This window comes from Pestalotiopsis fici, assembly GCF_000516985.1.
Source record: "Pestalotiopsis fici W106-1 unplaced genomic scaffold PFICI_Scf_7, whole genome shotgun sequence".
NCBI classification, from domain to species: Eukaryota; Fungi; Ascomycota; class Sordariomycetes; order Amphisphaeriales; family Sporocadaceae; genus Pestalotiopsis; species Pestalotiopsis fici.
In genome coordinates, this window is record NW_006917097.1 from 568,428 (window position 1) to 592,205 (window position 23,778).

The window sequence follows — 23,778 nt, forward strand, 5'->3', positions numbered from 1 at the left end:
TTGATCCGAATGTTGCCATGCGTAGCGCTCCTAAGGCCTGAGAGCATGTCATGTTCAAGTGCAGCCAGATTTGAAGAAACTTTGAAGTGCAGGTATAGGGAAATGCACTCATGAATCTCGTGCTGCCTCCACTAGAGTTTCACCAGAAGTTAGCATGATTACATATGATATTCTCCAAACTGTCTTTGGATTATAGCAACAAAGGTATTCCTTACAAATCTCCAACGGCCATCTCAATCGAGGTGCCCACTCTGGTCCGAGTGACTTGGTAGCGAGCTCAATGATGTGCTTTCCGCTCTCACCCACGAGCCACAAGCCCCGATGATGCGAATGGATCATGGCGCCGTAGTACGCAAAGATGGCCATGGCTTCGGGCTTGCGCGCACGCAATAGTTCCGTGTACTCGACCTTGACACCATTGAGCCAGACAGTTGTCCACGGCGCCGGTCCGGGAAAGGTTGGGCGGCTCTTGTAATCATTAATGATTCTCTGCAGCATATCAATAGCGTGAGTGTAGGCGGCGATGGTGGTGCTGTCTAGGTGTCCGTCGGAAAGCATTTCTCGAAGAGGCTCGCATTCGGGTCCTCCTTCGTCTTTGGCCTGGACTATTTTCCATCCCCAAACCAGTATTGGTCTCAGCTCCGAAGTGAGCAAGTATTCTCGGTATTGATCAAATATCGGTCGAACACCCCGGTGGATCTGGACTAAAATCAGTCGCACTTCCAACTATTCCCAAGTCATTCTACTCACCTTCATGTATTCGTCGAAATGGATCATAAAAGAGTCCAGATCCACATGGCGTTTTGCCAGAGTGTCACAAAGAAGATGCGTCCCCAGGAGGCTAGAGAAGCGCATCGAGGCAATGGCAGAAGTGCTCGACTTGGGTTTCTGGAGCGACGCTGAGAACAGTGTCAAGGCTTGCGTCTGCAACAGAGTGGCCTGGTCTTCATAAAACTTGGCCTGCGACTCTGGCCCCGTGCGGCTCTTGTGTTTTGCGGCAAAGGCGAGCATTTGATGCACCAGGTACGTCTCGGTCAAGCCAGCTGAGAAGTAGTTCTTGACGTACTTGTTGAGCAATTCGGGATCGTCTCCAACGAAGAGAGGGCCAGAGCTCTCGCCGAAGTCATGGAAAAGTTCCAGATGGGTAATGTTGACAATGCTGTTCATGGCACTACCATGGCTAATATTACTACTGTCGTAGGCAGCGATACCATCTTCGGCGTTGGAACTCTGTACCGATTGAGCACCGGGAGTTGCTGGTGATGAGGAATCGGCCCCCGACACCACCTCATCTTGATCCCGGTGAGAGGATGGCGAGTTGGAATCGGGACGTGGTGCCGGACTCCTATAGACGCACGTTCGGTCTGCCTGTGAGCAGTTGACGCAAGACGGTTTCTGTTGATCACACTGGAGCAGAGATCCAAGTCAGTTTTGTACCTCGGCCAATGGCTTTTAGGAGACCAATGGGTGAGTCTGATTATTACCCGAATGTGCCGCCGGCGGCATTCCTCACATTTTGCACCCTTGCGGGACTTTTTGTGGGATCTTCGTAGCATGACGCGAAGGATTGGCAGTAATCCTGGCCGTGATGGGATTTCTTTCCACAAATACGTGTATCCGCGCTTACGTTGGTCTCGAAGCCTTGTCAATTTGAGTCGGCTGCAAGTTTGCCTCAAATATTTGCCCCGCGCCGCAAAAAAATCATCAGTTTGATAGTTTAGAAGGAGAGAACAAATCTCCTTTTCATCCCTTTTTGCCAATTCGATTTCTCGTCCTGTCGCCCCAAGTGCGAATATCCAATTGCTGGTCAATGCGACGACGGTGACAATGTGTATGCCTAAAAGTTGTGGCGGAGCAAAAAGAGGTCGGGTGTTTTGTTGTATACGCGTATCACACCCAAAGCGGCGGCCGCTCGGACCCGACATTGTAGGTTTAGTCCAGCCGCAGGAAATGGCCGCGCACAAAGTAATGCTAATCTGGAGCCAGAGTACGTACATGATGAGCTTGAGATTGCAAATATTCAACAACACAGAGGTACCACGGTGACGCATCATCACATCAGAATAGAAATCTAAAAGAAAAAAAAAAGATGTCTTCAACCGTTTTTCGTCATCGCCCTGTTGCAACATTGAACAGAGTTGCGATGCAGAATAACCAAACTTGAATTGATTCTCCACTAAAATCTAGTCTACGTCCTCTGCTCTGGAATATAAACCACGCTTAGCCTCCATATACAGAAGGGATAACAGGGATACAAAAGAACAAAACCAAAGCCGCTGATTAATAAACTTCCAATATCCAACCCCGACACAGATTGTCTCGGTCTTCCAATTGAGAGATCCTCTAGCGATTGCAGTATGCTGATGGAAAGAAGCAGCTGTCGTTGTAGGAGAGTGCTCAAATCCTCGACGCTTGTAAATCTTTGGTGGTCAAGGAATCTCAGACTATTTGTAAACTTTGAACCAGGTGCACGCAACCGGCTGGTCATCCAGACCTCCCCTTTTTCGCATATCTTTCAGCGACCAGCGGACGCCCTGTCCAAATTTCCGCTGACGGCGTGGCATTAATTGTTCAATGGTACAGCGCCGGGGTTGCTTGTAGATCTGAACGATATACATGTGGGTGTCCTGGAGATATGGCCAGTACGTAGGCGTGTCGATGGTCCCTTTTGGAAAGGCTACTGGCGTGTGGTCGAGTGATTCCATCTCTGCCCCCGATGTCGCTCCGTCTCTCCAACGATATCCAGTTTGCAGCCACTTTAGAGTTGGACCTGTGATAGCCCTGCAGAGCGGATTTACGTCGAGTACAACGATGATGTAGCTTTGAAGAGGATCAAGCTGGGCTAGGTGAAAGAAAGGTATTTGGCCCTTGACGACTGGGCACGCAGCGAGTTAGCCACAAATAAATTTGACACGTGCATTTAGTTTTTTTTTAAAGGCCGTTGGATATTGTTTACATACCTCCAACAGGGACAAGTTGTCGATCTACAAACCCGAGGGATGGGTATTCAACCCTCAGCCTTGTCTCTTTTGCTTCCATTGCAAATGTTGTGACATTTCGTTCGGGTAGAAGATCTCTGAAATCGAAAATATTATGAATCTTTTCATGTAATTTTTCAATACCGCGTCGAATTGGCGCTGAAAATGAAGGCCTTGGCCTTGGCTCCATGATGGATGGATAGTATACTCTGAAGGGGCAACGTAGGCGAGGGCCAGGTATTGACAGTCGACTGGTGCAAAGTAGCTATGCCAGTTGCAAAACGTTTGAGGTTCGTAGTGTTCCAAGCAATGAGCAGGAAGAATAAAAGATCAAAGAATAGACGGCGCCTTTGAGAGGAGTGAAGGTGTTGATGATATGATTATCAGTGTTGTTTGTTCACGGCAAAAGGAGCGGTTTGGACTGCAGGCTATCTTTGTTTATTTTGGACGGCCTCTATTGCTCTACCGGACCTTCCAACTGCTACGCAGAGCACGAAAACTATGATGCGCATTTGACGCTCAAACTCGTTGTAGAAGCTGCGTCCCTTGACCGTTTCTATCGCAGGCAACATGAGTTGGAGACATATACCAGGCCGCAATAACCGACAGCAATTTTCTTCCTTTGATATTGGTGTCCATTCGGATTGTTAAAAACCTGATAAACTCCCGTCGTTATTTTTTTACGAGCAACGATCAATGGAGATCATGGAAAGCTAGTTTCCCAGCTTTAATATCCTCTTGGCGTTTTCATATGCCATCTTCTTCTTGGTGTGACTATTCATCGCCAGACGATCGAACCACGATGCTATTTCCGTGTCATCCTCAAAAGGGTAGTCGACACTGAACATGACATTGTCCTCGCCCGTCCATCTGAGTGTATCGAGCAGCGTAGCTTCATCTCGTACACCCGAGGTCGTGACAAAAAAGTTGTTCTCCCAATAGTACTGGGGCGACTCTTGCGCCGCCCAGTATGGGGTAAAGTGCCGAAAGCGATGACTGATGCGTGGGAGGTAGAATGGCAAGCCCTCTCCGCAGTGGCCCAGGATGATTCGTAGCGTGGGATACTTGTCAAAGATGCCGGAAAGCATGAGTCGGAGCACGTGCGCCGCTGTCTCGGTAGAGAAGCCCCAAGCCGACCCCGCGAGGAAGTTGTAGTCCTCGTAAACGCGCTGCTGGCTCGGTGGCGGTGTCCGCGGGTGGAGGTAAATGGGCACATCAAGCTCGACCACTTTTGACAGAAATACGTCATTCACAGGGTCATCCAAGTAAACAATGTCGTCGATCGTGCCGTTGTTTGTGTAGCCGCCCACGAAGCTGCCGACTCCCCCTAGCTCTTTTACACAGCGTTCCAGCTCAGCTGCCGCGGTGGGAGGATCCTGCAGAGCGTTGGAACACCAGAAGCCAAATCTTTCCGAGTAGTTGCCATTCTTGTAGACACTGGAAAGCTCATTGTTGACATAGGTCGCCGCCTCGATTGCAAAAGACTTGTTGAAAATGCCTTGAATCCCCGGAGCACCAAATAGCAGTATAGACATGCTAATGTTGGCAGCATCCATGGCCGCCACACGCGAGTCGATATTTGTAATCCTGCTCATAACATCTGCGATGTAAATATCCTTGTCAAAGTTCACCTCGTTGGTCCAGTTTACAAATGGGGTTGTAAAGGTGCCGCTAAAAAGCGTGTTGCCGACATGTTCCTCAATGGCAATCTTTCCAGGAATCGATGTCGATTGGTCAAAAAAGGTTGGACGTCCCGAGTTGACAATGACCTCTTGAGGAGTATACTGCGCAGTCACCACTTGGGCTCCCATTAAAAGACATGGGATGAGTCGATGGCGTAACATGATGTCCTGCTCAGATAATAATAATACAAAAATATCAATGACCACGGAACCTCGATGCTTGTGAAGAACATTTGCTCAACGTTCTGCACTTTGTCGCCTACTCATCAATATATACGTGCTTTACAAGCTGCATCGACCCCGCCGAACAGCCGTGTGATGTTATTTGCGAACATAGTTTGCGAAGCGTGCCAAAAGGGTCATGCAGCAGGGTCGCTTAATCCCTGGTTCCCTACTTCTTAGTTCGAGCTCGAGCACCACGACTTGGATAGCCACGCGAGATTTTATTGGCTCCTGCGGCTTCAATCTTGAAATTCCATAAACTATTCGTCAATGACCCTGCCGTTGCAGATTACCTGCAGAAAATATACTAGGTTCACGGGGAATCCTTGATGTTGTACTTCACAGCGACTTGTACTTCATCAACCTGGCCAAACGCCGCCTAAAATTATGAGGCTTTGCTCTGGGGCGGAGGCATGAGCTCCAGGAATATCGCTGATCAGTCATAGATACTTTTCCATGATCTGTTCAAGTCGGCCTAGAGGCAATGCCTCTACCTTGCGGTCCTGATAACCTATAAAGTCATCGGCCATGCATAGCGCATTGTATACGGCTTCTTCAGTCGCATCGGCTCCCGCCTCGAGCAGGCCGTTTATGCTCGTATCATCCAGAATCTCCATCGGCAACGGCTTAGGCTTGAGAGGGTCTACCGCTGAGCCCGTACCACCGATTGACTCCACTGGAATATCAGTGCCAGTCGAAAAGGCTATGAATATATCGCCCGACAGGTTGTTCCCATAACCGCCCACCTTGGCCAGACCAACGGTTGCCCGCCTGGCTATGCGCTGTAGCTGCGCCGGGTTGAGCGGTGCATCAGTGGACAGAACAACAAGAATGCTGCCATCTTTGCGGTTCTTCTTATCGTCGAGTTCTTCCGCTTGCATCCTTCGCCTCTTCTCTTCGTCTGTCTTGGCCGTCTCTTCTGCCTCGGCCATCAGGATCCGGCCGACAGGCACGCCGCCGATTCTCAGATGCTGCTTCTTGCCATAGTTGGCCTGGACCAGCACGCCAATGGTGTACTCCTTCTTGCCGCCCCGTGCGTCGAGTCCTTCTACAATGCGGCTGGCGCTTCCCGTTCCGCCCTTGAACCGATGGCATATCATTCCCGTGCCACCTCCCACATTGCCCTCACGAACACGCTCGCTGCTTACATTCTGCAGGCCGTGGATAATGTGCTCGGGACGGACGGCAAAGGAAGTAATGTCGTTGAGGTAACCATCAAACGTCTCGCCCACAACGGGCACCAGGAACCCAGCGAGAGAATCGGAGCCGTACTGCTGCACAGCGTACCGGTAGACGCCTTCATGGGCGGCGCCGATACTGAGCGAGTTTGTGAGGATGATTGGGCTGTGCAAAAGGCCAGTCTCGTGGATCCAGTGAGAGCCCGTCAGCTCGCCGGCGCCATTGAAGGTGAAGATGCCAGAATAGCAAGCCCTGGTCAGCCATTTTTCCCGCGGGGTAATGCTCGTGACGCCCGTGTTGGTGCCCTGTGGCGAGAAGATCTGCTGAGTGTGCACCTTGACGCCGGGGACGTCGGTCAGAGAATTTAGTGGTCCGGGTCTGTAGTCGCCCAAAAAGAGTTTTGGAAGAAGCTCGCGAATGCGCTTCCGCTGCTCTTGTGCTACGGCATTGGATGTATTGGGAATTGGAGTCGACATGATTTATACCGGGGCACGGCAGATGGCACCACTCGAAGGGAAGTACTAGAGTCAAGATCAGCTAAAGACTGAGATGAATATAGAGATGGAAACCGCGATTATTTATTTCCATTATATCTTGATTCATTTCCAGTGCACGTTGACCTATCAAGCCGAATAACGACAAGCTACGGAATACGGCGCTCGCTTATGCTCGTTTGAGGCACAATTGGTAGCTGGGGACCACGCGATTCAAGCTAACGTAGGAACGATTGTTTGTATACCATGTTTGTTCGCTTGCTTGTCGTCAATTCGAGGTTGCCAGCCTATAGATAGCAGGAATAAGTGACAACTCTATCCTGAGTATCTAGGTAGACATATCAGACCGAGTCCCGAGCGAGCTCCGAGCTCCGCAATCCCGCGGCTCCACGAAGAGCATATATATTTCCTGGGGTTGAAAATTGAATCATTGGAGACCATGTATGCTTCCAAAGAAAGACACGCACAGTTTTTGTTTATCATACAAGTTCATATAAGTTTGAGCTGTGAGAAGGGAAGCGGATAAAGTGTTTGCCGCCAGCCCAGCTACCTTATGTACCTAGCCACCTACCGTGATGTACAGATAGGTGCTTATATTAATGTAGAGATTATACATTGTGTGTAGGTATATCGGTAGCATAGCAGTTATACGCCCGGGTGACCTAGGTAATTCTCGCCTAGGCTAACCTTCTCTCCCCTCCCTCCCTCTCCACACGCTATTCTACCCCACACACGATCGATCCCCAAATCAAGCCTACGTACTAAACCGCTCGGGCGTAGCCGATGATGCTGGGGATCCATCCATCCATCCATTTGGAGCAACATCGGCATCGGCTCCCCTCATTCCTTTGGGGTTTGTCTCAAAAAGTTCATTTTGCTCCAGACGCGTATTCCGAGTCTCATGCTGCTGTGGTTTCTGCTCCTAAAGTGACGGGAAGTTCGATCAGTAAATAATACGAAACCTTTCGATATCCAACATCTTACAGGTTATATACACCATGGTGGCAGCCGTAAGAGTCGCACCAAGTGTAAGTGGAGTGCCGAGGTAACTTTCAGCATCTGTCTACGCACCGTAGAAACCCTCAGATGAAGGCCGCAACCATCGAATACTTTTGGATGAATACCTACTAATGACACAAAATACAGGCCGCAACTAGGGCCGTCAGTCTGTTGAGGACTGTTCAGTACGCTCACCCGCCTAATTGCCCTTGCCATTCGAATCCCGGGCATCATCACCACCAGCATGCAAAGCCCCAGGTAGATCGCTATGCCCGTCACCAATCGCAGAGGAGGTTCGCCTCGGCATTGGACTCGTCGCAGCAGACCGAGTACGCCTTTGAAATGGCCGCTTCGTCTATCCGCTTCGGCCCTGGTGTGACCAAGGAGGTCGGTATGGACTTTGCCAACATGGGCGCCAAGAAAGTCTGCGTCGTCACTGATTCGACGGTCCGTCGCCTCACAGCCATGAAGCAGGTCGAGGAGGCCCTCAACGCCGAGGGCATCGATTTTGAGGTCTTTGACAAGGTCCGGGTTGAGCCCAAGGACAGCTCGTAAGTGCCAATGACGAAAACGCTAGCTACAAAGTTACACGAACTACAACTAAGACGCACTCTCTCATAGCATCAAGGAAGCCATCGAGTTCGCCAAGCCATACCAGCCAGATGCATTCCTTGGTGTTGGTGGTGGCTCGGTCATCGATACGGCCAAGCTCATGAACCTGTACACAACTTACCCAGAGGCCGACTTTCTCGATTTTGTAAACGCGCCACTAGGTCGCGGGCTCCCAATCGAGAGAAAGCTCAAGCCCCTGATCGCGATCCCGACCACGGCCGGCACGGGTTCCGAGACGACGGGAACCGCCATCTTTGACCTGGTCGCCAAACGAGCCAAGACGGGCATCGCACACCGCAACCTCAAGCCGACGCTCGGCATCTGCGACCCGCTCAACACCCGGACCATGCCCGCCGCCGTCAAGGCCTCGTCGGGCCTCGACGTGCTGTGCCACTCGCTCGAGTCCTGGACCGCCATCCCCTTCAACGCGCGGACGCCGCGCCCGTCCAACCCCATCCTGCGCCCGGCGTACCAGGGCGCCAACCCCATTAGCGACATCTTCTCGCTCAACGCGCTGCGCGCCACGGTCAAGTACCTGCCGCGCTCGGTGCGGGACCCCGAGGACTACGAGGCCCAGAGCGAGATGCTGCTCGCCTCGACGCTGGCGGGCGTGGGCTTTGGCAATGCCGGCGTCCACCTGTGCCACGGCATGTCCTACCCCATCTCGGGGCAGAACCCAGGTTACCAGCACGCGGGCTACGAGGTCAACACGCCCATCATCCCCCACGGCGTCTCGGTCGCCGTGTCGGCGCCCGCCGTCTTTCGCTTCACCGGCGCCTCGAACCCCGAGCGCCACCTCCAGGCCGCCGAGGCCTTTGGCGTCGACATCTCCAATGTCAAGCGCGAGGACGCCGGCGCTGTGCTGGCCGATGCCCTGACTCAGTTCCTGGCAGATCTAGGCGACCAGCCCAAGGGGCTCAAGGCCCTGGGCTTTGATGACAGTCATATTGACGCGCTGGTCGAGGGTACCATACCCCAGGCGCGAGTGCTCATGTTGGCTCCGGGTCTGCAGACCGAGCTAGAGAAGGAAAGGGAACAGCTGAGGGCCTTGTTTGAGGAGGCAATGACGCATTAGTATGTATTTGGGCCGCTTTAGATGTAGCAGGAAATCATCATTGGTATCTGGGCACGAACATAGGACATGACTTACAGAGTATAAGATCTCTATTCAATCAGTATAAGTGCACACCGTGTAGCTTGTAAATGAAAGCCGTGGTTTCTCAAATGGCTTTGCGTACCCCAACGATGAAATTACTGCTCGTCTTCGTCAAACCGCTATTCCTCACACGCGATGAAATCATATCACGAAAAGCCTTCGCCCCTTGTTTCTTGTCCTGTCATCCCAATTCATGTATTGCCCTTTTTTAACCATTCTTTATTTCATTCAACATTATCTAACTGGCAAAATACCTTGTCATGGAATTGCTTCAAATGACATTGTCAAGCCAGCTGTATTTACATAGTTGTCATCATTGCCATGCGCTTTCATACCCAGACCAGTAGTTTCTCAGCGTCATCAGCCACTTGACAAGCCATTGCAAGACTACCTTCAAGGTACACGTCGCCAACGACGACGGCATAGAGCTTATCGCCAAGCAATCGGCCTTGGTCTCAATGCATTGAGTATCTAAGAACCCCAAGTTCTTCTGACAGACTTGTATTGTTTTGAAGCGTTCTTTGGCATGCAACTCCACAGGCAGCAAATACACAAGTTCTTTGCCTTATGGTTGATTACAAACCCATCGCCCTATTCATGCTGAGTTGGTGATTCTGTAAGACGGCTCGCGGCAGCCACCAAACCTTTGCCGATACGGTCATCACCACCTCCCGGATTGCTTGTCGTCTGGCACCAGCTAGTGCGCAGCGCAAGGGACTGATCGACTACTTGACCATTCCCCGTTTTTCCCAGTATAGTTCATTGCTGCAATCCTTTGCATCATTTCTTGAGTGAATCCTTGCTTCTTTGGGTTGCTAAAGACAACCAGATTCGTCCCCTCGTGGGTTTACACACCGATTGTGCGCCAAGCGTGTCTTTATCGAAGCATCTCAAATACAGAGTCGGTCTCAAAAAAGAAATCGTTCCGTTCTATGACCTGATCCAGAGTTGAAGTTGTTCAAAATGGGGAAAAGAGAAAAAATTGAAATCGCAAGCCGCTATGATGGTGAGGTTTTCGAAACATGGGGACGTCCACCATGATCATACACTAGTTTATTGACCCTTGCGGGCCTTCTCTTGTTGTCGCGCTTCTCGTGCGGCACGAACAAGCGGAGACAAGGACGCGAGATCGACACATGTCTTCATGAATTCGTGCTATTGATGGTTAGTAGCTGGAGATATATGCACGCAACCCTGACCAAGCGTGCGAAAAGCCAATGGGGAAAGGAAACGAGGAAACTCACTCGAAGCAGGTCGTGGGCACTGGCTCTCTTCTCCGGATCCACCTTGAGAGCAAAGTAGAGAAAGTCCCTAAAGACCGGAGACAAATTCTGTTCATCCTTGATCTGAGGCGTACCGTTGGTAGCGATGAGCCACAGAGCACGGAGGGGTGACTCTGTCAGATATGGTGGCTCGCCCTCAATCATCTCGATTGCCATGATACCAAGAGACCAGATATCAACTTTGCGACCGTATTCCTTTCGTGTGACAACTTCCGGGGCCATCCAGTAGGGTGTGCCGACCATGGTAGTACGCTTGTTATGCGACTCGTTAATCTGCGCACAGAATCCGAAATCGGCTGTGAAAGATTGTGAGCACGTATAGACAAGAAATCAAAGACAGACGACAACTTACTAAGCTTGATATTGCCATCCAGCGAGAGCAGAATGTTATCAGACTTGATATCTCGGTGAATAACACCTTTCGAGTGCAAGTGCTGGAGTCCTTTCAGAGTTTCCCTACAGACCGATGCTATCTGTCCTTCGGTCATGATGTTGAAAGTGACAACGTCTGTCAGACTGCCACCCTCCATGTACTCCATGATTACCCAAAGCTCACCGGTGCATAGGTAGCTGTCAATGAAGTTGACAATGTTGGGATGAACGCTGTCCTTCATAACCAGGATCTCATTGATGATGAGATCCTTCTTCGGCTGCTGCTCGAGGTTCATCTGCTTGATAGCCACAAGTCGGTTGGATCCTCTTTCATGACCGGTGTAGACACCACCAGAAGCACCCTGTCCAATCTTGGTGAAGCCTCGATAGATCTCCTTCGGGTCGCCTTCAGAGCAGATACGTCGAAGTGCCGCAGTAACATCTATGGCATTGCTCTGGCGGGCGCGGTGGCGTGGTCGTGCTTGAGGACCGGGGCCTGCTTGAGGGGGCTGTCTTGGACCTGCACCATTAGCTTCGGGGGGTCTACCATATTGGTTCTGGGAAGACGGTGCCATTTGCTGGTTCGGTGGCTGCTTGTAGCTTGTCGACCGACTCAGTTGACCTTTCATGGCTGCTTGTGCCTGTGCCATTGCTTGTTGCTGTTGATGCTCCATCATCTGTTGTTGGTATGCCTGCTGGACCACGGGTGAAGGCTGGGTGCTGCTAGGTGTGTAGGGTGCGTTTCCGTTCACGCGTGAGTTCGATCTCGACCTCGACCGGTGCTCTTCGGGAAGCATCGACACATTTTCCTTGGGCGGAACGTACGTGGTGGGTGGGAGGTCGTCACCACCTTGGGCCATACCAATCCCGGAGTCCTTGGCAGGATATGCAGATGGCGGTGGCGGCGCTGTCCTCGCGGGAAGATTTGTCGGGGGCCTCGGTGCCGGTCGGCTCGGTAACATGTTCACGTCCTTGATTGGCATCGAGCCGGGGCCTTTTCCAATGCCAGGGACCGGCGGGGCGGCGCGGGGGTTCTCGAAGGTGCCTTCATTATTCACTATTGGAAACCTGGGACTTGCTGGTGGACTGATCATAGGTGACATACCGGCATAGTTTGGAGCGTAGACGCCGGGCGACATTCCTCCTCCAGGGGTGCGCAGCTCTGGAGCTTTGGCATCATGAAACTTTTCAAATACCTGATCTTCGTGTGGCTTCTCGGTGGTTTCTTTGTAGAAAGTCACAATATCCGCAATCATCTGGGGGTTCTCCCTTCGAGCATTTTCGGGAATGCCACTCTGCTCGATTAGTCGTTGCCATTCTTTTGGCAGGCCCTGCAAGTCATGTGAGTATGCAGCTTATACGAAAGTATCTGAATCATAACGTGTGCGCCACATGGGAGTAGTCCCGCGGAACGGGGGGTGGCGGGGGGTAATGTGGGGGATTGAATAGAACAAAATTCAAGTAACATGATGTCTTTGCTGGCGGTAATGGTTGATGACAAAAAAAAGCATGCGCGAGACATGAAACAAGAACAACATACTGTGAACTGCCCAGTTGAGCTATCGTAACCAACATGCGTAACATGTACGGGGTTCTCTGGGGCAGATATGACGGGCTTCTTGGGTGACCCCACTAGGGTGCTCATTAAGCCTGAGAAACCTGACTTTTTCCTCAAGACACCGGGCGCCTTGGGCTCTTTTGTCTCATCCGAATATCTCTTGGGGCCGCCGGCCTGGCCCTGAGCAGCCTGCTGCGCCTTTTCAGCGAGCGACATGACGGCTGGTGATTCTGCAGAGATGCTGGTAGAGCTGGTGGATTGGCTTATGACGGGACTGGTTTGGGCGTGCGCAAGCGGGGGAGGTGCCGGTCGGCGAGGAGAGAATTGATTCTGGTAACCTTGCGACTTTGTAGCCTCGAGGTGGTTCAGAATCGAGGTGCCGTCAAAGGGTGCGCCGACCAGGTCATCGAATGTCTTGGAGTTTAGTGATCGATGTCGCTGATGCGGATCAGACAAACGGTGGTGGTCTCGCGTTTTGGCAACGCCCGTCGTACCACTATTGCTGCCGAGAGCGTAATTGCCAGTCGCAGCATAAACCTCGCCAGGACCGACGACGGGCGATGGTGGATAATTGTGCGATGCGGCCTGGTGGTTTGGTGAAAAGGTCGATGGCAGAAATTCGCCAGTCGCAAGGATGGGCGAGGGCTGATTGCTGCTGGTGGACTTGACAGTGGTAGGAAGGTGTCGGGGCGATGAGTGGTTTGACGCGCTGAGAGAATGAGTGGGCGTGGCCCTCTGTCGCTGCGACGGTGCGCTTGGTGCACGCCTCAGACTCGTGGAGCTCCGTTTGCTGTGCAGCGCGCTTCCATGGGCGTCAAAGCGGCCCTCTGCATTGACGTTGTAAGAATGAAGATTCACGGGAGGTTTTTTGGTAAGTTTGCGGCGATGTGAAGAGCCGTTGGAGTTGGATGCGTCCATAGTGAGCATAATGCTGGGAGGGAAGGCTCGAAAGTTAGAGGGTTTGGGCGTATGTAGGTAAGCTTTCCTAGCTGCTGCTGCTGCTCCTCGCTTCAGAGCTGCTGCTGCTCTGCCGCCGCACGCCTGCTGCTAATGCTGCCTCTTGGCCCACATGCACTGCTAATCGAGCTTGAAAAACTGCAACCAGGACTGCAACTCGTTCAGAAATGTGCAGCCAGATAGACTCTGAGCCATGGGTTGGGCTGACAGGAAATTGAGCACAAGAATGAAAAGCAACCAACCTGACAGCTTTCAGCGCCTCTGTTTCGGCGGATTTCCTTGGAAGAGGCTCGGGTGAATCCCCAAGAGGGGTATGATCGATATGAACTGACTGGGGTGTCTACCAGGGAAAGAAAAACCGGAATACTAGGAAATAACAGCAGCAGGCATTCGCTGGTTGTCTGCTGGGTCGGGCGCCTGGCCTCTGGGCAATTAGACGCGAAAAACAATTCCTCTTAACTGTCTCTCCTCTCTCTTTCTCTCGTTCTCGACCTTGCAAGATGGCGAGATGTTGCTTGAAGCGTGATATCAGATGTTGGGTCCGAATAATTTCATGTACAATGCTCGACTACCGGGGCCCTGGTACACATGTATATCCGAGTGGAATTGGTCAAAAATCTGTAGCGACTGGTTTGAGAATGGGTCCTCTTGGATGGTGCACACACAAAGATTGGCCTGCTTAGTGTGTGCAACAGCAGCGTATTGATACTAACGCAGCAGATGAGACGCCCCCCGTCACCGTTCTCCAAGATGCTGCGACGCTGCCGGTCTCTATTATCCTCCAGACGAGCTCTTGTCACACTCCTTAACACTGGTGGCCAAAATCCCCCTCAAGACGTACTTTCACGATCGACACGAGTACTCTTCAGGGACTCTTCCCTGACACGCCGGTGCCGTCTTTAGCGGGCGTGTCAGTCGCTTAAGACAACTAGTCGCAACGGCCGGTGCGGGTGATTAGCGGCGAGTATAAAGATTGCAGAGGACTTTCTACAGCTTCAAGACTTCCTAGTCCCAGGCTGATGTACTGCTATCTTGGCTGTGGCGGCTACTACTGCTTCGTCCTCTACGGAGCGAGCGATTGCCGATGGGCAAGGGCAGGCGACAGTGCTCAGTCTAGTACCCCGGAACGTGGGTAGATAGAAATTGGCGATGGTTAAGATATTTCAAATACGAATCACTACGTAAGAGGAGGGAAACAGTCCAGATTGTTATATCTGAGAGCCTCATGTACATTAATAAGGCAACTATGCTCTCGCAGCACGGACCTGAACCCTCGAGCAAACAAAACGTGATGATTTCTGATACGTATATCTACTGTGTATGGTTGTTATGCACAGGTCGCTTTGCGATGACGTCCTTATCGGCGCCATTCGAGCTCCAGCATTGGACTTCTCTTCGTGGGTGCGTATATCTTGACATTACCTTAGTCCCTCCTAGGCTAAGGTGGTGGGGAATGCTCAGGCGCTTGTTGGGAACTGTTCATAGCCTGTTTCGCCAAATTGCTCCAGTTCGAAACCAAGCAACCAGGTGGCTAATGTAGGTAGGTATGCGAAGTATGGTACTGTGTAGATAGCACCCTTCGAGACACGGACTTGAAGGCGTCCGACTAACTTTCAAGGGGGCAGGGTCATCCATAGAAACATATATTGTGCTGACTAGTAATGCTGCCACTGCTGCCACATCTACGTCTATCACCATCACAAGGAGGAAAAGAAAAAGCAACGTCGATGCGCATTGGGCCGCCCAAAGCTCAAGGATGAACGACGGCCTGACGGTCTAGCCCGGCATCGAGAGGCGGAAAAACTCCTATGTTGTTGTCCCTTCAAAACTGTGGCATGATTTTTTTTTCGTTTTCGTTGAATCCCAGGGCACGCATGAAATCACAACCGAATCCATCGAATCTGATGGGTCTGAAGATCAACGGGTCGTCAACATCTCCCGATCGATCGCTCAATGTTGTATTGTCGTAAACACGGGCTTCTTGAGCAGCTCCCAAGATGACAACATGGTACGACACATGGAAGACTGCAAAATATGGGCCATACATCAGTCAATGCTTAGGTAGGTAGTTATCCAACCGCTTGTCACGGTCTCACCTCTGCCCAATCTTGTAAACACGAACGAAACCTTGCCCTAGAGACGCTGTAGTAAGCGGCACTTGTTAGAGTTCTAGTCGACTCATGTAGGTGCGCGGTAGTAAAGACCCTGAATAAACATTGAAATGATTGCAATTAACACTTTGCCCCTGGCTGTCTGTTTACTTGTTATTTCAGGGTCCTTGCACGATCTCGTGTCCCCACACATCTCTCCACCATGGCTGTTCCTGTTGCACACATACCGCCTCTGTTCCGAACGACTGAATGGGGACCTGGTTGCGGGTGCTCCTTTTTTATTCCCTTCACGAGTGACATGATACGAAAATTTGTGGATATGCTAGCATTTTCATCTCACCGCGGCTTCAAAGGGACAAGCAGATTTTTATATCAGTCGAGCGCTTTCGAAGTCTTCACTTTGCTTTCATCAATTCATGTCGACGATAAACTTGTGATGCAGGAACGATAAGGCAGTCCTAGTACATACTCTGCATGAACCCAGCGCAGCACACCCGATGCCCCCACTATCGTCGGTTCGTTCCATCCGCTGAGAAGTACTCAAAGAAACCGCCTGAAATCCCGGCAGGCGATCAAGCAAACACCATGCGATATCACGAATTCTCTCAACGCCATGCAGATGTCAGCGCAAGCCATGCATATCATCGTATTTGAAACATTGTAGTAATGCTTGCAGTCAGGATGGGTTTGTTGGTCTTGATTGAGCATGTGCAATGGGAATGGCAGTTTCAGCAACTTGCATAGCAGAAGCGCGTTAGCTACTACTACTGCCTTATCGTGCATGCCTAACCTACTAACCTACTACACCATGTACTCCGGCGTGAGAAGCCCTAGGACTGGATACCACTCTCATCGCCCACTTTGGGGTAGATCTTCTTGGGACTGTCAAGTCTGGACTCTTGAGTTTTCAATACGCAAGTTAATAAGAAGTCCGGGGGCGGTATCGTACCTCGGTAGGTAACGGAATAGTGTAGCTCTGTAAAAGAGGTGTGGAGATACACATACATAGTTTCATAGCCATTCTGATAGTGAAGAGGGCAAAGGTTTTGCAGAAGCAGCTTTGGCAAGTGTTGGACGAGTCCACCGAGCTTGCTTTGCAGACGGTCCCGGGGGATATCGAATTCACCAAGGTTGATATTGTAGATTGAGCTACTGTTATGGGACTGGTCATGATCTAAGGCTCAGAAAGAATACTCCATGTACTTGCAAGCAGCAGGTAATACTTGAACGGCTACCCTCGGGAATGCTGAAGCCATGTCATCTCCAGTATGAGAATGCAATTGCATTTGATGGTCGGATCATTGGAAAATCGCATCGCATGGGGAAGCAAGCACTTTCTTTTTGATATTTAGAGGCTTGTGCTAAATATGACTGGCTACATGCTACAAGTGGAATGAAAGCCATGGACGGACCAGACCAGATTTACCTATTGGTCCGACCGACTAAGGCAAATTTACCTAGCGAGGCTGCGGCTCTGGGGTCAGAAGCACCGAGTGGGTTCTAGAACATACGGCCGCCAGGACATTTACGGCGAAGCGGCGGACGGAACCCTGACTCCATCATGTCAATTGTTGAATGCAATGATTTTCCTAAAGAAAAAAAAAAACGTTTTGGGGGAAGGCAAAGCTAAAAGGGTGGGAAAATGCTTGGGCCACACATGACGGACAGCCGGGGAACAAACCCAGAAAGCTCCCGATTTTAAGCTCATTCACACATTGGTACATTTCTCCAACACGTAGGCAGCAAGACAGAGATCAGTTGGCGTCGACGTGGCAGCGCTCCAGGTATGGGCGTAAAACTTACCTTTATCCGCAGTGACTCGTTGTGACAATCACCGAATCACGAGGAAATGAGAAGTCACAAGAGAAGTCCGTGATTGTTCCATTCTATTGCTTTCCATATAGCTATTTACTACATTGACGTATCAATCAACAGGATGTGCCTGTACTTAACCTACGTAGCTCTAGCCTCGATTGTCTATCGGTTATAAGTGCACTAACCCCACCTTCACCACGTCTGAATTATTATATTCAGCTGTGTTCACAGTGATATTTCCGGCCTCGACCGGCCCCTTTCTTTCGTCTTTGAGCATTTGCGTCTCGAAATCGAGGGTATTGGCCATTTCCTGATCTGCGCAACCTCGAGGCTATCGCAAGGTTGCCGGCATAATTCACTGGTAAGTCGCATCCATTTACTATCATCGATGCAGGCAGGCGATCTCGGGGGCCAGCTTTGACACATCCGGACACCATGGCGCAATGATTCCACTGTCTGCTGCAATCAGGGTCCCAATTGATCTGCATCCGACGACTGTGGTCACGAGAGGGAAGAATAAGAGAATAGCCTTTTAGGATTTTCCCAATTGCTTGTCATTGATTTTATTGGAAGGGACTGCTCAACGATCCCACTTGCTCTTTTGCCTTTGGATTCGTCGCCGTTCCAATTGGCCGGCCCCCCCAAAGCCCCAGCTCCGCCAGTTGGTTCCGTTCTGACAGCTTCCCTACACAGGTCTCAACCTTACTTTACATTACCTTCTTTCCGACCTCACCTCCATCATCGACCTCGCCCCTATCCGCCTCCCCTTCTTCGACCTTTCTCGGTCATTCTTCTCTGTATATCCTCTTACGGTATTCACTCCTGGTATAATGGCTACCATCTCTGAAAGCACCTCGGCCGCCGAGCGTCTGATGCAGCAGCATGCGGAAAACCACCATGTCACTGTTGAAGATGCCCCCGATGAAGACCTGCCTTCTCGTCCCGCCGCTCCCTCGACCAGCCTCGACGACTTCCCTGCCCTCGGTGCCGGCCCCAACGGTAGCAAGGGCAAGAGCAAGGAGCCCGCTGGTCCCGCCATCTGGATGGCCAAGCTGAACACTGGCGCCAACACTCCCAATGGCACTTCTCGAGCTTCGACCCCCGCCTCCAACACCGGCGTTGCTACTCCTCCCCCTGTGGCCGGCCCCAACACCATGAGTCTGCCTGGCCGCCACAGCGAGGTCATCGTTCTCGATCCCCAGTACATTCTCCCCCGTAACCAACTCAAGCGACCTATCCCCGATCTCGTCAAGGACATCAACCGCAAGTCCCGTGCCAACCTGAACATCTCGTACCAAGGTAGCCGTTTGAGAGTCGAGGCCACTGGTCCTCAAGACCATGCCCAACAGGCCATTCGTGAACTAGTCAACCAGATTGGTACCAAGCAGACCGTCAGGGTGCCCATTCCTCGTTCGGCCCGAGCACACCTCATTGGCAAGGGTGGTGCCACAATCAAGGCTATCCAGGAGAAGTCGGGTGCCAGGGTCCAACTCCCCAAGACCGATGAGGCTCACGGAGCTGAAGATGAGGATGAAGATGCCATCGTTGAAGTTATCGTCGAGGGCAACACTGTATCTGCTGCCGTGGCTCGCGACGCTATTAAGAAGATCGCCGGAGACCACTCTGCCAGCCTGACCTCGAAGCTCAAGAGCATCCCTGCCGAAATCTACCCCTTTATTGCTGGTCCCAACAACAGCCGCCTCGGCGATCTGGAGAAGGAGCATGGTGCACAAATCCGCATTCCTCCTCACCAGCCTTGGGCTCACCCTGTTCCCAAGTCCCAAAACGGCGAGCGCTTGTGGTTTGCTCCTCCTCGTGAGGAGAACTTTATTCAACTTGCTGGTGAGCGGCCCAGTGTTACCGCGGCCCGAGCTGCAATCGAGCGTCATGCTCAAGAGCTTCAAAACCAGCTGGTTATCAACCAGGAGCAGATTCCTTTCAGCAGACACCAGTTTATTATCGGTGACAATGGTGTCCCAGCCGAGGATTTCTTTGCTGAGACAAACTGTGTCATTATCCTTCCCAGTGATCCCAGCCAAGACACGGTGACTATCATTGGCACAGAAGAAGACGTAGCTCGTGGTGTCGACAAGGCTCAAGAGCTTTCCATGTTTTTGAACCAGACATCCATTGATGTGTCAAGATCACACAAGCATGCCAGTGGTGGTGCGCCTTCGTACACAAGGGATGTTGCGCGATATCTCAGACAGAGAAAGGAGATTGAGCGCCTCGAGAAGCTCCACCAAGTCCACATCAGCACACCCATCTCAGAGGGTCTAGGCCTCCCGTGGGATCTCTTCGGTCGTGATGGCAAGAACATTCTCAAGGCTCAAAAGGAGGTCAACTCCATCGTGGGCGGACATCCCCCTTCGCGATTTGCCACTGTTCCAGTTGACCCATTCTTCCACGCATACTTGAAGAGCGATATCAAGCCTCAGGTCCAGAACGACTATGGCGTGCATGTCGTCGTCCCTGAGCCCGCTGATGCTCAGCTTCCCGTGTTGCTGGTATTCGAAGGCGACAGTGGTTCCGAGGCATCCTACCAAATTCCCCAGGCTGCTCCCAACGCTGAGCAGCTCCGCGCATTCCAACAGGGCCTCGAGGATGCACGCAAGCATATTCTTGAACTTCTTGGAAAGCAAGAAGACATCAAGGTCGAGACACTCGAAGTCCCCATCAAGTTTCACGAGAAACTAAGAAAGTTCATCAAGAGAGAACAAGACGCCACAACGCGCAAGGCTGGCGAGATCCCGGTTCGGGTCAGCGTCAAGGGCACCACCATTACCATGCGCGGAACAGCTTCTGCTGTGAACTCTCTTGCCACCAAGTCTCGTGAATTCGTCGAGCAAGAGAAGGAGGACGAGAAAGAGCGTGGCTTCATTCTGAAGTTTGACTTCCCCCAGAAGTTCGCCAACCATCTGATTGGAAAGAGCGGAAGCCACATCAACGAGTTGCGCGAGAAGTTTGATGTTGATATTCAGGTGCAGAACGGAGAGGTTGAGCTCAAGGGTCCTAAGGCCAAGGCTGAGAGAGCCAAAGCCCACATCACAGCGCTTTCCAAGACCTGGGCTGATGAGACGACACACACCTTGAAGATCGAGCCAAAGTACCACCGCGAGCTTATCGGATCTGGTGGCAGTCAAATTAACCGCCTGCAAGACAGATACAAGGTGCACATCAACTTCCCGCGTACCGCTCGCGCCGGCAAGGACGATGAAGCCGCTACCGACGCTGCTAGCGATGCGGGCAAGCCGAAGCGTCAACAAGGAGCTGATGAGGTCGTCATCAGAGGACCCAAGAAGGGAGCTGACGAGGCTCGTGATGAGATCTTCTCGTTGTACTCCTACCTGAAGGATAATTCTCACATTGCTACTCTTACCGTTCAGCAAAAACAGCTTCCTTCTCTGATCGGCGCACAGGGCTCAGCTATGGATGAGCTGCGACAGCAGACTGGTGCAAAGATTGACGTCCCGAATGAGCGCAATGAATCTCCGGATGCTCTGGTTGAGATTCAGATCAAGGGAACAAAATCTCAGGTAGCTGAGGCAAAGAAACTCATTGAGGAGAAGAAGGCCGTTTTCGAAGACACCGTGACAAAATCAGTCGAGGTCGACAAGAAATGGCACAAGATCTTGATCGGACCTGGTGGTAAGTTCTTAATCTCTGGCCGAAAAAGTATAGAGCATTGTCGCTGATAAACTATTTAGGCTCTACTCTTCGGGACATTATCACAAAGGCTGGAGGACCTGACGACCGACGCCTCCAAAACAGATACATTCAATTCCCCAAGCAGGATGCTGACGGAAATGCTATCAAGGTCGAGGGTCGCAAGGATGTTGTTGACAAGATCATTGCCTCCATTGAGAGCATGGTGTCCGAGCGCGCCAGCCAGGTCAGTGAGACAGTTGAGGTGCCAATTGAGAAGCATCGATCTCTTATCGGCCGTGGCGGTGACGCAAAGCGCAAGCTGGAGTCCGAGTTCTCTGTTTCGATCGATATTCCGCGCCAAGGCTCCGGCCAAACAGGCGTGAAAATCACTGGTAAGCCCGATGCTGTAGCAAAGGCGAAGGAGCACATTCAGTCTTCGTTCAAGGAGGAGCCAAGTGAGACTGTGCAAGTACCGCGCAAGTACCACAACGCCATTTCAAACAATGGCCAATTCTTCCGCCGACTTCGCAATGACTTCAAGGTGACCGTAGACCACGCTGGTCAACAACCTCCTGCCAAGTCCAAGTCTGGCTCCGCTCGTAATACTGCAGCCACCCCCCTTATCACTGACGACCCGGAGGAGGTTGCCGATGCCCACTCCTGGAACTTGGTTGACAACAACGCTTCTTCCGAGGAGGGAGAGATCCCGTGGGTCCTGAAGGGCGCTGCCGAGAATGTAGAGCGCGCCAAGGAGGCCATCAACAAGGCTCTCGAGCAAGCTAAGAAGCCCAGCACTACAGGCTACCTTATCCTGGCCGATCCTTCAACCTACCGATATGTCATCGGGCAGGGTGGCTCAAAGGTCAATGCCATTCGCAAGCAGAGCGGCTGCCAGATCCAAGTTCCCAAGGATCAGGCGTCTGATGAAGCGATTGAAATCACCGGCACCAAGGAAGGCTGTGAAAAGGCGAAGGATCTCATTCTGGAGGCAGTCCGGGAAGGCGTTGCATCGCGTAACCGAGACTAGGAGTCGTGGACACACGATGATCTATACTCAGGTCGTAAACAAATCAGCTCTTGGGCGGAGGAGGTGGATTCATGTTAAACAATGAGGTCGATGACTGAACGTGTAATTATGGTTGTTCGTTTCAGAAAAAACAAAAAAGGTATCTGCGGAAAAGCTCTAAAGTTGGGGGCAACCATCGATCAAAGTGGCGTATAGCAAATGATTAGATTGAAAAAAAAATAATTTACATGGTATGATTGGAGCCTAGGAAACAAAAGCACCGGGATTGGTTTGGAGTATGTATGCGCTCAGCGCATGGACGTGAATTGCATCGTCTGTATGGGTCGCTGTATTCCCTCGAGAGCGTTGCGCAGAGTACCGAGGCCTTCAAGTTGTGGCGACATCAGACTCAATTTGCAACAAATTGAAGCATCTCAGACAATATACGTCACCAATTCATTCGAAAACAATAGACAAGTGCTTACATCGGATCGGAACTACACATCCATGGTCCAAAAACAAATACTATCCTTGCTTTGTTCAGAATAGTAATATCTCGTCGTTTCCTTTTGATCTGCCCCAGACGTTCTTTTGATGCCATGTAATCAGAAGGAATGGCTTAACAGCTTCTTCAATAAATTTGTACAGAAATATTCCATCCGACGCCCCGTTGGACTCTTCTACAGAACCATGTGACGTCGAATAGATTAAATCAAAGTACATTTACAAGAAGTAGTATGTTTGAGAGCCATTGCTATTTCCTTGTGATTCTTGCATATACATACTACGTACTTAAGTAGTTATATTCTATCTAAAGTGTATTTTCCATTAAAGCTAGCATGAGAGGAGGTCAAATAAGATGTGAATACCTTGAGTAAGGCCATAGATTGAGTGCTTTAGGAGGTATTGCATCGTGTTCCAGAATTTAAACTCATTTGTTGCCCAGGGCTGTGGAAAAATCCAAATGCAAGGGAAATCTTTTTTGGACAGCTTATTTCTTGTCACGCTCAACGTCTTTTGTACAATTGCACAATAATAACTGAATCGGCCATGAGGACAAAAAGAGAGTAAGAAGACGGTAAAGATTAGCCATAGACATCGGATTATAATCTTTTTCTTTTTCTTTTTCTTGGCAAGACTATTCCTTAAATTAGAGCGGGAGGAAGCGCATCCGTAGCTTTCGGGGGTGGTCTTGAAATGCGGCCTTGTTCTCACACGTAGACATGAAATGAAGAGCAATCTTCCTCAGCAGGCGCGCTCTCAAAAACAATCATTGGAAAATAATGATTGATGTTGAGGCAAAACATGATGTGTATCTGAGGCAACGACCTGTTTTTATTTTTATTTTTCAATGCGTGCAATTTTTTCTTCTTCTGGGACGTTTCAGGGCGCGGCTGCTGAAGCTTTATTTTATTTTTGTTGTCGTGGTAGCATAAATAGAGTTTTCTTCGTTTTGTCCACGATTTCAGGCCGTAACAGGAAAAGGTAACCCCCCGTTGAGGCTACAGATAAGGTTGAGAGTCCTGGATACGCGTGGCTTGGCATGTGCTCCGCTAACGAAGAATACATTCATTACCTACCTACTTTTTGTACGCAGTGCGGTCCTGACATTAGCGAGTGGATTGATGGGGCAGACTTCTCTTTAACTCCAGTGCTGCAGACCGACGCCCCATATCTTTTTTACCTTTGGCCTCCTCATGTCGTCC

The 23,778-nt window shown here is 50.9% G+C and overlaps 6 protein-coding genes across 6 annotated transcripts; 2 read left to right on the top strand and 4 right to left on the bottom strand.

Moving 5' to 3' along the window:
- Nucleotides 1-108: 108 nt before the first annotated feature.
- PFICI_09814 (uncharacterized protein) lies at nt 109-1,556 on the bottom strand (the record flags this gene model as incomplete). The annotated part of the gene is made up of 4 exons (XM_007838395.1): nt 109-131; nt 216-699; nt 751-1,407; nt 1,485-1,556. 4 exons carry the CDS (start codon nt 1,554-1,556, stop codon nt 109-111), a joined length of 1,236 nt encoding a protein of 411 aa, XP_007836586.1.
- A 2,135-nt stretch (nt 1,557-3,691) lies between these two features.
- PFICI_09815 (uncharacterized protein) lies at nt 3,692-4,822 on the bottom strand (the record flags this gene model as incomplete). Its single annotated transcript, XM_007838396.1, has 1 exon — nt 3,692-4,822. The coding sequence occupies one exon, from the start codon at nt 4,820-4,822 to the stop codon at nt 3,692-3,694; it is 1,131 nt and encodes a 376-aa protein (XP_007836587.1).
- Nucleotides 4,823-5,322: 500 nt separating this feature from the next.
- PFICI_09816 (uncharacterized protein) lies at nt 5,323-6,537 on the bottom strand (the record flags this gene model as incomplete). Its single annotated transcript, XM_007838397.1, has 1 exon — nt 5,323-6,537. One exon carries the CDS (start codon nt 6,535-6,537, stop codon nt 5,323-5,325), a length of 1,215 nt encoding a protein of 404 aa, XP_007836588.1.
- Nucleotides 6,538-7,553: 1,016 nt separating this feature from the next.
- On the top strand, nt 7,554-9,241 carry PFICI_09817 (uncharacterized protein; the record flags this gene model as incomplete). Its single annotated transcript, XM_007838398.1, has 3 exons — nt 7,554-7,583; nt 7,702-8,105; nt 8,176-9,241. 3 exons carry the CDS (start codon nt 7,554-7,556, stop codon nt 9,239-9,241), a joined length of 1,500 nt encoding a protein of 499 aa, XP_007836589.1.
- Nucleotides 9,242-10,375: 1,134 nt separating this feature from the next.
- PFICI_09818 (Serine/threonine-protein kinase MST20) lies at nt 10,376-13,453 on the bottom strand (the record flags this gene model as incomplete). The annotated part of the gene is made up of 4 exons (XM_007838399.1): nt 10,376-10,477; nt 10,567-10,901; nt 10,958-12,308; nt 12,518-13,453. 4 exons carry the CDS (start codon nt 13,451-13,453, stop codon nt 10,376-10,378), a joined length of 2,724 nt encoding a protein of 907 aa, XP_007836590.1.
- A 4,795-nt stretch (nt 13,454-18,248) lies between these two features.
- PFICI_09819 (uncharacterized protein) lies at nt 18,249-22,093 on the top strand (the record flags this gene model as incomplete). Its single annotated transcript, XM_007838400.1, has 2 exons — nt 18,249-21,066; nt 21,126-22,093. The coding sequence occupies 2 exons, from the start codon at nt 18,249-18,251 to the stop codon at nt 22,091-22,093; spliced, it is 3,786 nt and encodes a 1,261-aa protein (XP_007836591.1).
- Between the last annotated feature and the right edge of the window lie 1,685 nt (nt 22,094-23,778).